The 16,220-nt window shown below is 34.1% G+C and overlaps 1 protein-coding gene across 2 annotated transcripts in view; it reads right to left on the bottom strand.

The window, feature by feature from the left end:
• Window positions 1-7,589: 7,589 nt before the first annotated feature.
• LOC111508868 (uncharacterized) overlaps window positions 7,590-16,220 on the bottom strand; it is a 162,987-nt gene continuing 154,356 nt past the window's right edge. For both annotated transcript variants that reach the window (XM_074184531.1, XM_074184532.1), the window contains exon 9: window positions 7,590-15,712. In XM_074184531.1, coding sequence (XP_074040632.1) covers window positions 13,644-15,712 — 2,069 coding nt within the window. In that variant the 3' untranslated portion in view covers window positions 7,590-13,643. The remainder of the gene's footprint in view (window positions 15,713-16,220) is intronic.

Below are 16,220 nucleotides of genomic sequence, written 5' to 3'. Positions count from 1 at the left end.
TATTCATGTAAAAAATGTAGCAATCAATGAAATGTTATAAAAGTTTTGCCTCAAAAGAATTTTGGAACTTGATAAATATAATTGAATAAACGTTACAATTTTCAATGGTACATTGCAGGTACTGAATACCACTGTTTTATCTTTGAAAATTCCGTTGAGTGCACGTTTTCGAAGACCTCACATAATAGCAAGTGAATGAAAGAACTGAATTTTCCAAATAATCTCTGCAGAAATATTCTGAAATATGTTTTCCGGTATTTCTATTATTGAAAAAGGAACTGTTTCAACTCATTTAAATCCCCAGATAGAATAATAGGGTACATTGTTACACCTTTTGAGATAAATGGTTAACCTAAAAAATTTGTTATAAGTACATTATATCACAGAGAAAGATTTTTTTCGATATCAATTAACAAAACTTCTCAAACTTACTGGAGGAAAATATCTTTTCGAGACAACGATGTTAACACAAAAATTATAATAATAAACTATATTTTCGGTTTTTCTGATTATTTTGTCAAGTACATTTTTCAGTCAACAAAGGAATGATTGATGATTATAAAAATATTCATCCCACATTGTTCTGTGGACTGTGGAATATATAGAAATTGTTTGATTTTCGTCACCCAATATGCGAAGTTGAACGGTTTTAGAATATTATTTCAATTCAAAATCAAAATTCCTTTCTTGAATTAGGAAAATAATCTCCATTTTCATTATCATTGTTTCATTGGCCTATGATATGGTCTAGTTTTTGTACATAATCCGAAATATCTCATGATTGTTCAGATGTATAAGTGTTCACTTCAGTAATTGTTTCATGAAGTAATTTCTGAAGTTTTTCGATAGAATCGATTGGGAAAAATGAAAAAATGGCGGGGTTTCTGAAATATGTTTCATAATGGGGACTCAAATGGGTCTCACTCTTGGTAGACATACAGATAACTATGGATGTAGCGGTTTCTGAAGCTTTTGAGTGTTTCAAAAGCATTACAAAAACTACATTTTCATATACTGAAATTGATTCGAATAACAGAAAATATAATATTTTTTACTCATGTATATTTCATCAATAATATATGTTTATGAATAAAAACGTTGATACTTGAATAAATAGTTAATGATTTTTTTCAAATTGAAATTTCAACCAAGTACGGAATTGCTGGCAGTGAAGGCATATTGATAATTTGATATGAATATCTGTGATATATGCATAAGGATGAATAATTTTTCCATGTTTCATGATCCTCAAAATTTTGTTATGAAACTATTATTCAAGGGATATGATTGAATATTTCATAAAACCAAACTATTCGAGATAATGACATTCAAAACTGATGGTGAATTTTAATATTTTGAGAATTCATATTGATCAAACAAGACACAACTTTTCAGTTTTCACAGTTATTTTGTGACTACTCCAAAGTTATCTGATGTATCCATCTTGAATTAAGAAAAAACCCAGTGCTTGTACATATTTGAAAATATTATTTTTTTCATTTTGGTTTCACTGAGACGAATGATATTGGTGGAATTTTTGGAAATACGAAAATATTATTTTCATTGAGCATAATGCAATTTTTTGAATGTTGAATGGAAATCAGTCAATATTAACTTTTTTCTTTGAAAATTTCAATGTGAAGGAACTAATCGTGACTTGTGCTAGAATAAACTTTTATGCACTTTGTATCACTTTCAAAAATACGCTTGCCTCCTACTCAAGTCTATTGTATTGGTTTGTAAAGTCGAATATTAGTATTTGCAAAGAATTGGACTATATACCTGAAATATTTCTCAACATAACTGTGGTTATGAACGAAATCCTCAGCATTACTTTCAAAAATTCATACTTCAATATTGATTGTCCTATCAACTTATGAAACTGCCAGTATTATTCGTCGTTATTTTAGAATTACGAAATGATATCATCTGATGTAGGGTATTTTGTAATATATTCCTGATAAAACTTAATATTTTGCATTCTGTGCCAAAGATATCTTATGTGCGCCGAAGATTTATTTTCTCTTGTACAAAGTACGTTGAAAGACTTTAATCTAGTGTGAGAACACAAAGACAATCTTCTAAATCAATGATATATTAAAAAGTGTAGGTCCGTTTCAAATTTCAACGAAAAATTAGTACGACTAGGAAATTAGTTGAAATTCATTCATATGCAGCGATTTGATAGGTTATGTATATACACATTTCGTTTTTCGGTGAATTTTGGAACAGTCATCTGTCATTGGAGTTGAAGTGAATCGACAGTGGTTTCTGTGGAGTTTTATATTGAAACTCCGTTTATGTACACTAGCCAAAACCACCGATTGAAACTATTTTTTTCCATGAACTTTAACAAATATTGAGTTTTCTTGGAATAATCGTGAATTATGAATATTGGTGAAGGATTCATTTTGTTATAAAAATCTTATATATTTTATGTCCAAGATTATTTTACAGATTACTTTCATTCCAATGGCTGGTTTAAAGATGTTATAAATAATGTGACACATTAATTACTATTGAATGAATATACATTAAAATAAAATTTTGTTGTTTTATTCATATGATAAAACGTATATTCTATATGTCATACAACATTTTAACTGATATCGCTGACATTTTGACAATTTAAAAAAAATCAATCGATATTTCTTGAATTTGTCCTAATAACAGTACCAATCATTCAGTGTTGACGGACTTCATCAGAAATTAACTGAGACTAGTATTTGGATGAATATATTTTTGTAGTAATTCATATTGAATATAGAATAAAAAAAACTTCTGTCTGATTTCTGAGAATATTTTATTTGTTACGACCGATTTCAGTTTGTTAAACCTTGATAGAATTTTCAAATTATCCAAAAATCACTCTTTCCCATTGAATCCAAACTAATTTAAGGCAATGCTGTTCGGGTGGCAAAATGACAGACTTCTTCACCAAAAAAAATATTTGTCTTACTATCAATAACACTCCTGTACAGTTTTGTGATGTGGTGAAGAATCTTGAGCTCTGGATAGATTACTCCTTCCGATTCGAAAAGCATGTATCGGAATGCATTCGTGAATTTATCTGGAAACTGAAAATTTTGTTTGGATCTCGAGCAACTTCGAATTTGAATCTTAAAGTAATACTTTGCGAATCTCTAGATATTTTCTACCTTTACTTATTGCGATATGGTCTGTAGCTCTTGTCTTACGGCAACATCTACGCAAAAAATCCAGAAAATCCAAAACTATTGTCTCCAATTCATCAATGGTATTCGTAGGCGTCAACTTATCAGTAATAAGCTACGAGAAGCCGGGTGGCTAAATATGAAATCTCGCCGAAAATTTCACTGCTCCACCTTAAATCATAAAGTAATTACTACCCAAACTCCCTCCTACGTTCATAGAAAGATTGTGTTCCGCATTGATGTCCACAATCTTGATCGAAAGGTACTATAACACCACCAATCCACAAATCATCATTGTTTGAGAGAAGTTTTTCCTATAATACATCGACCACTTACAATTCCAAATGATTTTAAGAATATGAATCTCTCCTCCTTTGGAAAATATTTATTTGAATTTATGATATCCTCTAATATCTAGAAAGCGGTTATTTGAATCAGCACATATATCTATAGTTTTACTCAATTTTCATTAGTTGTCTCTTTCCATAGATTCCATGATGAATCTGTTGGAATCTATGGAAATAAACAGGTCAAAGAAAGATCCCAATTCTATTGTCCTCAACGAACAACTTGAATTAAACAATAGTCCTCTCCTGAACCTATAGTCCAGATCCCAAAAACCTACATTATATTGAAAGCTTTGTTATGTTCATGGATTTTACAGGTATATGAAACGCAGGTACCGGATATCAGGTATATCAGATATATCAGGTATATCAAATCATTTATGCTAGAATAATATAGGTATAAATTACTCGGATTTAAATGTAATCAGTTAGTTTTGAAAATGGTATAATAGCCGAAACCGGTCAACAATAAAGAAATATAGTGGAAAATAGACAAAAGTGTGTTTTTGTAGTGTATCCTCAGTGAAGATGAATTTCCACAAAATAAACAAGTCGTCAATGGAAGAAGGAAAATCTTCAATGTTATTGAAGAAGAACCCATGCATTGGCTCATCCTTGTGTCTCCGTAGAAGTAAGGTGATCTCTGCGGCTTTTATCTGAGCTGTTTGCTGAACGGGTTCCAACTTGGTGACAGAGTTGTTATTATTTTTTTTTTCACCGTAGTGTGTGCTGGTCAGGCCCTATCCCCTGAAGACCCGATACATTCTGGAGGGCGCGCCAGCATTATCAACCAATGACCACTCCCCACACCGTGGGGTAAGTGATCATTGGGTTCGAGAATCATGTGCCCTGAGTTAGCGCAGTGAGCCAAGAATGACAGCCTTTTGCATCTGTGCAGCTAATATTTCTGCCTTAGTGCGGCAAGCCGGTATAATTTTAAGATTCGGGAGTAGGGAGGACATCATTTCACCAAGGACTCCAATAATCAGAACAACCATCTTGACAGAGTGATCTGGATAGAGTCTGCGGAGTTCGAAGACAAAATCTCTTCAAAAATATTTTATCCGTTTTTCCTCCGTATTATTTTTATTATTAAAGTAAATTGATGTATCACGACAAAAAAAGTACATTGCTTCCAGCAAATTCATCTCCCTTTCTCTATTGCACGTATGAAGAATTTTTATGTTTTGACACAATGAATAAAGAAAACATGAAAATTCGCTATACGTGCTATAAAGGAAGGGAAATGAATTTGTTGGAAGCAATGGACATGAATATATTGTATGAAAACCCTAACTTCAAAACCCCCAATGGTCAACTCTCTTTAAAATTTATGAATTTTGACAACTAGTTTAGGATCCATTGTTAGTTGAAGAAATCAAAAAGTAGGTTGGTGATCTTGATATATTATAAAAGATAAATAGTTGTCGTTTCACTGGAGTTTTTTCCAACACGAAACCATTATTATAATATCTCGACACGTGTTTCGATCACCAAGTGATCATTTTCACGAGGAAGATCAAGATTGATCTTCCTAACAAATAGAAATCAGACAAAAGTTATTTTTTTCATCCGACATTTATGGATGACTTTTGTTGACATATAAGTATTTAAAATCACTATTCCCTTTTTATATTTTCTCATGTAATATCATTTGATTGCTTCTAATATTCATTCCATTTTTTATGAGAATATGGGATTTTAGTAATTGACTATTTGAAAATTCTATCAGTTGAGCTAACTACTGAAGACCTCAAAACTTATTATTGTTTTGAGTCGAAATTATGTTCATCAGATGATGTTCTGTTTTTTTATCAAAACGAATGAACATACGAAACTTTTTGTTTAGATTTTTTTTACACGAATGTTGATATATTTTTTCAGACAATCGCTCCGATTTGAATCAGGTAATATATATTTCAGTTTATATATGATGAATCACTGTGTACGATTCCGAGATGAACTAAACTTTTTTTATTGTCATTGGATATTCATATATCTTAATGCAGCAAAGAATCAATCGTTGCTGTACCAAGAGTACAGTTCTTAAAAAACCTGTTTTTCTGTTCGTTCCTGAAGAGTTTCATCACATATTTTGTTGTTACATCCATTGTACACCGAAAGAATGACTACAAGACTGTTACGTATTGAAAATATCGAGCGTTAAAAAATATATCCAAAACGTGTAAATTCCCACAAAGAGGTGTTAAATTGTGAGCAGCTAACGCAAGACACTTTCATTTTATTTGCTCTTTGGCCTTTTACTCAATGTAGCCTGGTCTTATATCAGAAACCAATATGTATGGAAATTGCGGGCCGTGTTTGTGGAAACTACTCACAAGTGAAGTTTACGACTTTTCTGACTGCTTTTCTGTGGAGAGGTCGTTAGATTCAACAGAAATGTTAGAGAAAGTGACTGTTTTTGTCTCGTCACGAAAAAAATTTGAAAGTAAATCATTGAAGTCATCAATAAAGATGATCTAATAAGAAATGATTTAGATTATTATGAATAGTATGGTAATTATAGATTCAACAAAATTATTTTTTTGTTTTCAGAGACTCAACTGTAGTAGATAAAGTTCTTGTAGATGTTCCAGAATAATTTTCAAATATCGGCTACCATGGAGCTTCAGTAACACTGCATGTAAAATAATTGTATCTGGAGTTGAGAATCTTTCGATGATTTCGTCAAATAATTCCATGTTGACGTGGAATATTCGTAAAGGAATTGACAATTGTGTATCAATATGCAACAATTTGCACCAATATGCATCACCAAAATCTCCATTGAAGAGCAATACCTCAAAGTACATAAGAATTTCAGAATTTTAGCATGAGTTTCTCTAATGAAAATTGGGTTTTTTTCAAGACAAAACACAAGCACTACTGAAAAATCCTTTAGGTGTTCTCAGAGCGGTGCCTATGCGAAAGGAGAGATTCACGTTGGATTTGAATCGCTGGAGAATAAATCCATTTGGAAAAACTTCTCAGGAAACGCAGTTGTCCAGATGAAAAAGTTCTCAAACAGTAAAGTTTAGGTGTACTGAGTTGAACCTCAAAACGATGATCAGCCAGAGTCCGTAGCGTAATTCTGATATGTACCGCTCTTGGTGAAATCAAACATGCCAAGTCACTTGAACACCTCCCGTGAAAGTATCTATAGAAGACAGACAAACTTTCAACCTTTTTTCGATGTTCTAGGCTATCAAGGTTGCACGTGATGTTTGCGTTCCCAATCAGATGGATGGCTCTTTTCTGGATAGAATCCAGCAACTTCGGGGTATGTTTGGGGGTAGAGCTTCATACATGACAACAATACTCCAAAGGGAGTCTGATCTGAGCTTTATAAAACATCAAAAGTTACTGAGGTGTGTACAGTTTTCTGGTTCGGAACAGTGTTCCAAACTTTTGAGAGGCAGTCTTTGCAATGTCAGCGACATGAATAAGACATTTCAACCCCAAAAAACTTATCATTCATCTTCTTCGACAAAATCGATGCCTGGGTTTTTGTGGCATTCAATTCAACCTGGTTACTTTCATCCTAATTTGAAATCACTTCTAGATTCTCATCAATATGCAACCTCCTGTTGCCGGTGAAGATGTGCCTCCGTAGCCGATGTCCTGGAATCCAACTGAAATGACGAGACAAGTGTGCTGTCTTCAGCAAAGCAACATATTGGATTCTAGGTTTTTTCCCAATAAGTCGTTGATATACAATAAAAAGAGGGTTGGAGACAATATGGATCACTGGGGAACACCAGCGTTGATGGAAAGGATAGTTCGTTGCCAATAAATGGCAATTCCTAGAATTCTAAACATGTATTCTGTGAGTGTCAACGACGTCCCGTCATTGAACGTGCGATTTCTACTACTACTATGGATTTGTATCGCTATACTGAGAATACCACTGAATTGAATATGGTCTATCCAACATTTCAGGTATTTGATCATACAACCTTTGGCATTCAATAATTTTTTCGTGTGGTGGTTCAAAAAACGATGACTACCTTTTTATCCACGTTGATTCTATTCCATTATGTTTACGCATCGGGGGATTTAAACGACAAAAAAGAAAGGAAACTTTTATTGTTGCAATTAATACATTACAAATGAAGAAGATAAATAAACAAATAAATACTGAATACAAAAATACTGTTTTCCATGAGACATTATTTGTGAAATTTCAAATATAAAATTATCAGTTTCATTCAAATGATCATAATTTTCAGAATTGTGTTGATCTGAAAGCTCCCACATCAATTTTTTGGATTGAAAATGAATCTGGACGGTGTTAAAAAAATGTATGGACTCTTCCACAAGAATTAAAGGAATATTTTTTCACTGAGAAAATAAAAGTGTATTTCAACATATTCAAATCAACTATGAGAATACAAAAACAAACTTGATGGATGAGATAAAGAAATAGATCTCATCATTAGTAATCAGCTAGGACATGAATGCCATATTTCAATTCAGTAAAAACACATCCTGAATGAGAATGGAATAAATATGAATATGGTTTCTGATTCCAACTGGATATGATTTTTTGCCAATATATGGCAATTTTTCGGTTTTATGTGTAGAAGAACGCCATGAATGAATATTTCGTGTTATATTTCTCATTATTCTGAAAAACAAAAATTCATTAAATTCCTGTTGAATTGATGTTCTTTGGAAAATCTGGTTCAGCTTGAATGAATCATATATGTCATGATATACTTTTCATGTTGATAACCTTCCAAAAAAATTTAGGTCATGATGAGCGCTCTTAAGTTTTTGAGTGTTTACAATTGAAAATTGCAAGATGAATTGTATTTTGCTGCTATATTTCACTAGTACATGTTTTCACGATTTCCTCTTTTGAACTTTTTTTGATCGTAACCAGTCAAAAAAGTAGTTAAGAACGACTTCACAGCATTAACATTCAGAGAATATAATAGAAAACAACCACACGAGTCGCAGTACTATAAAATTTACTGCTGAGGGGTGAGCTTGAACTATGAAGGGTTCTTCTAGTAAATAGTGAAAATCTAATTTTTTCTGATTTCAGTGTCCCGTGAAATTGCTTGGAATGCACGCGCTTTATTTCACAAAATGGAAAATTATTGATGCAGAAAACCATCATCACATTAACATTTCGAAATAAAAGTATTATTTTTTATGCTACCGAAGTGATTTCATCAAATTCTAGTTCTAACCACCTCACAAAAATTATATTTCATAGTTCACTATTGAGAATTTTGTATCTTCCAAATGTAACTCGATCTATTTTATAGAACTGAATTTAAAAAATTGTGAAAAGTGGTGATTGATTCTGAAACGTCAATTACATTACTGGAGTTTCTTCCCAACACCAAATCGTTATTTTCAACACCTCGACACGTGTTTCGATCACCAAGTGATCATCTTCAAAGAGGAAGATTAAAACTAAGAACTAGTGCGCGGTAATCCTATTTATGCTATAAAGGTAACCCATACAGGTAAACCATATAGGTATACCAATCTAAATTGATTTAACAATTTTGCCTTATCTATAATTTTACAATATATGTTTATATAAAACAAATAGCCCTACAATACCCCTCGAGAAACCGTTAGTGGCTGGTATTTCCTGTATTGTACGTCTTTCTTTTGTGAACCTATATTGTGTTAGAGGGAAAGTCAAACGACGATACACTAAAAAATTCAACCCAGCACGTTTATGCTGTCCACAGTGATGTGAACTGTCAGGAATATACCTGTACGTGCTTGTTTCTTTTTTAAGAGGTATTGTAGTTGACATAATGAGGAAAAAGAAGTTTAGGTTAAGAATGAACGAAATCTAGACTTTCAAAAACCAAGATAAATACATCTCAGTTCCATGCCACCAATATACGAGGAACTTTGGAAAGATTTTTAAGGAACTAGGTATGAAGGTGGTTTTTAAAACAAGTCATACCCTACAGAGCCTTTTGAGAAGTCCGAAAGACAAAGTACAGAATTCGAAATAGTCTGGAATTTACGAAATTGAATGTAAGGACTGCGATGCAAAATATTATGGACAGACAAAAAGATCTATTAAAGTAAGATATAAGGAACACATAGCACACTTAAAATATGGAAGACCTGAAAAATCAGCAGTCGCCCATCATATTTTGCAATAAAACCATTCCATAGACTTCAGTTCATTAAGATTAGTTAGACAAGTTAACAACAACAGGCAACTAGATGCCTATGAGAGTGTAGAAATAAGTAAACACAATAATATTTTGAATAACGATGACGGACCTATACCAAAGAGAATAATATATAGCTTGTTGAAATAAAATAAAATAAAATAATGTTGTTGGGTTTACTGATTACTACATAAGGACACATTGCAAAAATAAATTTGGATAGGCAATATTGTGAAATTAATTTTTATATAGCTGAAAATTGTTTTATATAAACATATATTGTAAAATTATAGATAAGACAAAATTGTAAAATTAATTTAGGTTGGTATACCTGTATGGTTGGTACGCCTGGATGGTTTACCTGTATGGGTTACCTTTATAGCATAAATAGGATTAGCTCGCACTAGTTCATAGTTTTAATCTTCCTCTTTGGAGATGATCACTTGTTGATCGCAACACATGTCGAGGTGTTAAAAATAACGATTTGGTGTTGGGAAAAAACTCCAGTAATATTCATTACTACACCAAAGGTTCCAAACAGTGCATCATAAAACTACATTCCCAAGTTATTAGTACTTAATCATAACGAAACCCCAATACATTTTCATACATTTCTCATTTTCCTAATTAGAACCGAATTATATTTTTCATCGAATATATGTTTTTGTATTGATCACAACATCCATGAAAACCTTCATTAACGGCAGATGCGTTCACAATTGCCTAACAAAACACCCCTCTCTAAAAAAATGGTCGGTCTTGCGGTATCATGAAAAGATATCATTCATCAAACGAGAATTGTGTCAGAAGCACTCAGATAAATGAGAGTTCAAGATATATACATGAGAGAACACAAAAATATAAATCATCACTCCAATAAATTAGCTATCCATTACTAGAAATATTATTGTACATTTTTTCAGTTCCGTCATAGATTGCTTTTACAGAATTGTGAGCGATCAAGCTGATGAAAATGCGTGATATCACGCACCCATTTATTTCGTGGGAAATGATTCAAAAGCTTTGTCACCTTAATGTACTAGTCAGGAAGATACATAGGAAAGGGCAGAATACGAAACTGTCTGGTTCTTGTACAGGATATTTTTTGAAAAATGTGCATACATTATAAGTGTGAAATCCTGAATAATCAAGTCTATTGTTCTTTATGTCTAAACTAAAAAGTTCGCCCTTCTACACTTGTATAAAGTTCTCTATTATAATTTTTATATTTTTTAGATTGTGGAAGGTAACAAATACCCAAAAAAGGTCGATAAAAAACTGATTTTCCTCCATAAAAAATGGCTTTCGTTGAATAAACAAAATACTCCTCACGACATGTCTATAGCCTCAAATTATTGGGTGATTTTTTTACAGTTGACAGCTATCTGTTACAATTCAAAACTCAGTAATAAAATCTATTGTATCAGTATTTACAGTAAACTGTATACATCATTGATATGAATCTATACATATCGTTGACTCGTATACGTATCATATACTAAAATTACGAGTACATATAGATTGCTAACGAATACTCGAACTCGATTTTGTAAACTGGTGTTCTGAAAATCACACAGTATTATTTAATACATATTCAATAAATTATTTTCTCATTGTGTCACCACATCATGAGGTTTTCCACTTCTGTAGTTGATGGTTTTCTAAAGAATATTATGTATGTTTACAGACTTATGTTTTGAATGTTTGATAGCTGAGAATTCGAAATATTCAAGTATAAATCGAAAAATATTCTCGAAATCGAAACTATTATTTGGTTTGACGTACTCGCATGGTCCAAATAGCCATATGAGAGACAGGACTGAAGACAAAGTTTTTTCCATTTGTACACATTGACACTACCAGTATGCAAAATTCAATGAAGTATTGTTCCATCCATAACAGATTGAGATATTGAAGTTGTTGCCAAATTTTATTCGAAAAATATCATCCTGGCAACATACAGCGACATTATATGAATGACTTGTATAAAATATGGAATTTTGACTAAGCCTCAAGAAAAAAGGGATTTGGATATTCCATTTCATGTAACTTCCTGACTTAAGTTCGTCAACAGATGTTTTATATCACCCTCCAAAATAAGCAATGGTTTTTTATATGCATACTTAAATAATCAAGGCACAGTGAATGCAAACACTCATTGAAAATATTATACAAAAAAATAATAGATTGTAAATATCACATAATACTAAAAATTCACTAACTAGAACTAAAATTGAACAGGGTGGTCGAATGAAAACAAAACAAGTCCAGTTACTCACAGTTTGTTTCAAAACAAGAATTGCTCAACGGTCGATTCAAATTTTGAGAGGGGGGTAGTTCAAATATGTTTTCCACAATCCCTAAATCCTGAATAAGATCATGGTCATTTTTTTTTGTTTGTTAGAATGAATGTCAGAAAACGAAATTGAAAGTTGACGAAAAATGATATCTTCAATCACTTTCCATAATGAAAATCAGGTGGAGTTGTGTGTCACGTGTACCTCAATTCCTGACATTATGCGCTTCTAACGGTTATGAACTGTCTAATACAGTAATTTTCCCGAGTAGGGAGGACTCGATCCTATGAGAGAAGGAAATATTAAGAGCAGATAGTTGTTGGTTCACAGATGGATCAAAAACACCTCCAGGTTCTGGTGTTTTCAGTCGCAGACCCAGAACAGAAATATCAACCCGCCTAGGGACCTGAGCGACTGTATTTCAAGTGAAAGTCTATGCTATTAAATTGTGTGTGGAGAGATTGGCAGAATTCAAGCTCATACACAAGTCAATAAAATTATTCTCGGACAGTCAAGCGGCGTTAAAAGCTCTTGGCTCCTACCGAGCACCGTCTAAATTGGCAGCAAATTGCCAAAAATTACTCTCCTCTATGGAAAGAGTCAACAAATCATCTCTGGTCTGGAGTCCTGGCCATACTGGCCTGGAAGGCAATGAGGCTGCTGACTCCATTACAAGGGAGGGTGTTGCAAGCAGCTTCATCGAACCAGTACCTGTCATTGGCATCGCTTTCGATTAAGCCAAAAAACATTGAACACTTATGGATTTATGGACTTCTGGGGAAACCTCATAAGATTGGCTCCCTCCAAGTCGTTTATTCACCCTTCAAAGCTGTTGGGCTACAGTAGGTAGAAACTCGATGTCGTCTAACAGGCCTTCTCACAGGTTAATGTTGTCTGAATCATCATATGCAGAGACTCGGACTGAAGACAACGTGAGTCGCCTCTGTTTGGAAAATGATGAAAGAGCCCAGCACATACTCAATGCCTGTCCCGCTGAGGAACGAATCAGGTTTTCAAAGTTTGGCAGAGCCACACTACCACAATCTGACCTGGAAGGTCACTCACCATGTAAACTAGTCAGCTTCGTTGAAACAGCTGGGTTTATTTGGTCGTGTGTAAATAGGTTCCAATTCCATTTACAATTCAGAAGTTAGATTGGGGATATGGAGGTAACAAGGATGAAAATATGGTGGCTGAATTTCAACTGTGAGGAATTACACTTGTTTAACTTTCATTGACTCACTCTGTTGATAGTTTTTAAATCTACTCGATACCCAATCCTTTAATGACTTATTTGTTTCTGTGCACATTTTTCATTCAGTATCAGTTCACAGAAGTACATGAAATTTGAGAAAATATATACAGGATGATCAAAAGAACGCGAGGTGGTAACATCGTTTACATATAGTGTTTGTTTCATCTAGCTTTCATCAGAGGTGTCGATAAAAATAAAAAGAAAAACCGATAGAGGTATCACCAAATTTTTGATACAACTGAAATATGAAAACTTGAATAAAGGAATATAAGTCAAATGTGTGAAGTAACTTTTTCATTCTCCCATTTTCCTGTATTCAGATCAACACTCAATAATATCACTGAATTAATAACAGAAGATGATACACGAACCAATATTCTTGTTTCTGTTCTAACCAAACACCCCCACACAAGAGTTCATATTTTATTCACAATTGTTCCTGTATCGGACTCTTCAGAAGGAGTGGATTCAGAACTGGAAGATTCCTTGTTCAAAGTGGCATTCGAATTCTTCGATAGGGTTGGTATTTGAGATTTTTTCAATGGTCGTACACCTACTTGGCACTGATTATCAACTTCTTGAACAGATGCATTCAAGTTGTCAGTCTTTTCTTCTGGAATTCTATTCGGTTTTTCCTTCTTGTGGTTGTTATTATGCTGTAGTTTCGGAATGATTTTTATTGAACTGTCCTCAAATGGTTTTTTCATCAACGGAGGTTTAGTGAAAAGTTTAGGATCACTATTCTTCAGTTCTGTGCTGGAACTGATAGTGGTTTTTGATCCGTTTCCATTTTTGACACTTCCCAAACTACCATACACCTGAATATTATTCCCAGGTTGACGTCTAGGAATCAATGGTCCAACATAGAGGTTGTTGCAAACTATTTCCGGTTCCTCCTCTTGCTCCTCAGCCAATGCGGGCTCCGATATAAACACGGGTAGAGGACTACTAGACTGCTTGATCAGAGTACTGGCTCTGGGTGGAGGAGCGGGAGGAAATTTATTGAGGCTTTGTGCTAGGGGCGAGTTTGTTGGGGAAACTGATGAAGAGTCATTTGCAGGCATGTAGAGGCCCTGTATTGGCATTGACAGTCGCTTGTTTATTGTGGCTTGCCGACTCGGAAGATCGGGAAGAACTTTAGGAAAGTTTCTTCTCTTGATTGTCTTGAGGGACTCTTCAGGAGTCAAAGGAATAGGTTGGTCATTTTCATCCTTGCATGTTACATTCACGCTTTGATTGGGATCGAACGTTCTGAGTCGTTTCATAGCGGTATAGTCCACATCTTGTACAGGATCAGATTTGGAATGAGTGTGGGATATTTTTATAACAGTCGGCTGAAGATCTTCAAGATTGAAATGGATATTATTTGAACTTATTCTGGTATCTTTGTGTTTGTCAGAAATTCGAGGTGAGAAATCTTCCACAGTGAAGGACCTACGTAGTGGAACTCCATCTGGTTTAATATTGGGATAGTCTAGTGATTTGGTGAATTCGATTGGTTGTTGCATCAAGACACTGGGGCCTCTCCCGGAAGGAGTGGCATCAACAGCCACAGACACCTTGGGAACTTTCACCTTATGTCTTGTTACAGTTGACGTCTTCATGATGATAGGTTTTTGATCAACTGGGCTCACTGGTCTTGTTGGGCTTCTTCCTAGAGTGGAATCTTTGTCTCCTTTTGATGGAATCGTAAAATCTTCCGGAATGGATACTTTTTCTCTGGGGCTACTGTTCTGTTCAGTTCTCCTGAAGAATCTCGGGCTGTATTTATGAATTATTTCCTGTGCAATCCACTCTCTCACTTTCGTGTGGGCATCTATGGTACTACTAGACATTTGCCTCGACAGTTTGTGTTTTGGTATCGCACCAGATCTCACTGCCTCGTAGGTATCTTCACTTTTGGGAGATTTATTCATCATTCGTACAATGTTGCAACCGTTCATCAAGAAAGTTTCCTCATCTTTGGGTCTTTTTTCATCTTCATTTGCATCCGTCGTAGTCGTGGTTTTTTCTCTTCCGTTCTTTTTGTTCCTGTAACATTTGAAATAGAGAATCACGAGAAGAATCAAATTCACCATCAGAAATATCCCTCCTATGATAATTATTATGTTCATAGAAGAGCTCTGTTTGACCTCTTCAGCAGGTGCTTCTATGACTTTACCATAAATATTTTCCATAAAATTGTCTGGTCGATTTGTCCCTGTGTTAACTATGGTACCAAAAACTTCTTTCGATTTCGTTTTGAACGGTTTCTCGAAATTTTCAAACTTATTTTTTGGGGTACTCAGATGATCGTAGAGGAATGATGGAAATGACGGAGTTCTTCGTGGAGGATTTGCCAGTGGAGGTTTATAGGGAGTCCTTTTGGTTGGATGCGATTGTGGATATAAGTTTTGTGGAATATTCTCGGTCAGGTTCGGAAATATGTCATTCCAGTATCTGATCTTGGAACTACGATAGTGCTGTGAAGGCTGTGGGGGAATCTCTGTAAACAAAAAAGCATCATTTTTAATTGATTCACTCTGTTGACATAACAAGCGAAGTGTTAGTAGTATCAATTGAATTATTGTATCATTTCATATCATTACACAACATTCATTCTTGTGACCTGAGGAGGACTCAGTAGAAAATCATCTTGTATTGTACTCGAAAATTCTAGAGACAGGCAGAGGGTCATAGATAGGATCAAAATTAGAATCGACAATCACGAGATTGAATTTAGCGATGAAATTAAATGTTTGGGACTTGACATTGACTACAAACTTCGCTTTCAATCACATGTTTTCAAGTCATTGATACGTAAAACTTATAGATTGTTGAAAATACTTCATTCGAACAGACATTTTCTCTGTCGAAACATGAAAATCATTTTATGTGATAGTTTAATTTCATCCATATTCAACTACTGCGATATTACATATGGCTCTTGTCTCGATCAAATCACATCATCAAGAATACAGGTAGTTCAGAATGCATATACAATATTGATTATT

Source organism: Leptinotarsa decemlineata, unplaced genomic scaffold (assembly GCF_025532065.1).
Source record: "Leptinotarsa decemlineata unplaced genomic scaffold, Ldec_3_MD MMD2_tig00026354_RagTag_RagTag, whole genome shotgun sequence".
In the NCBI taxonomy this organism is placed as follows: domain Eukaryota; kingdom Metazoa; phylum Arthropoda; class Insecta; order Coleoptera; family Chrysomelidae; genus Leptinotarsa; species Leptinotarsa decemlineata.
The sequence above is the reverse complement of the archived record's forward strand: the minus strand, read 5'-3'. Positions and strand labels throughout refer to the sequence as shown.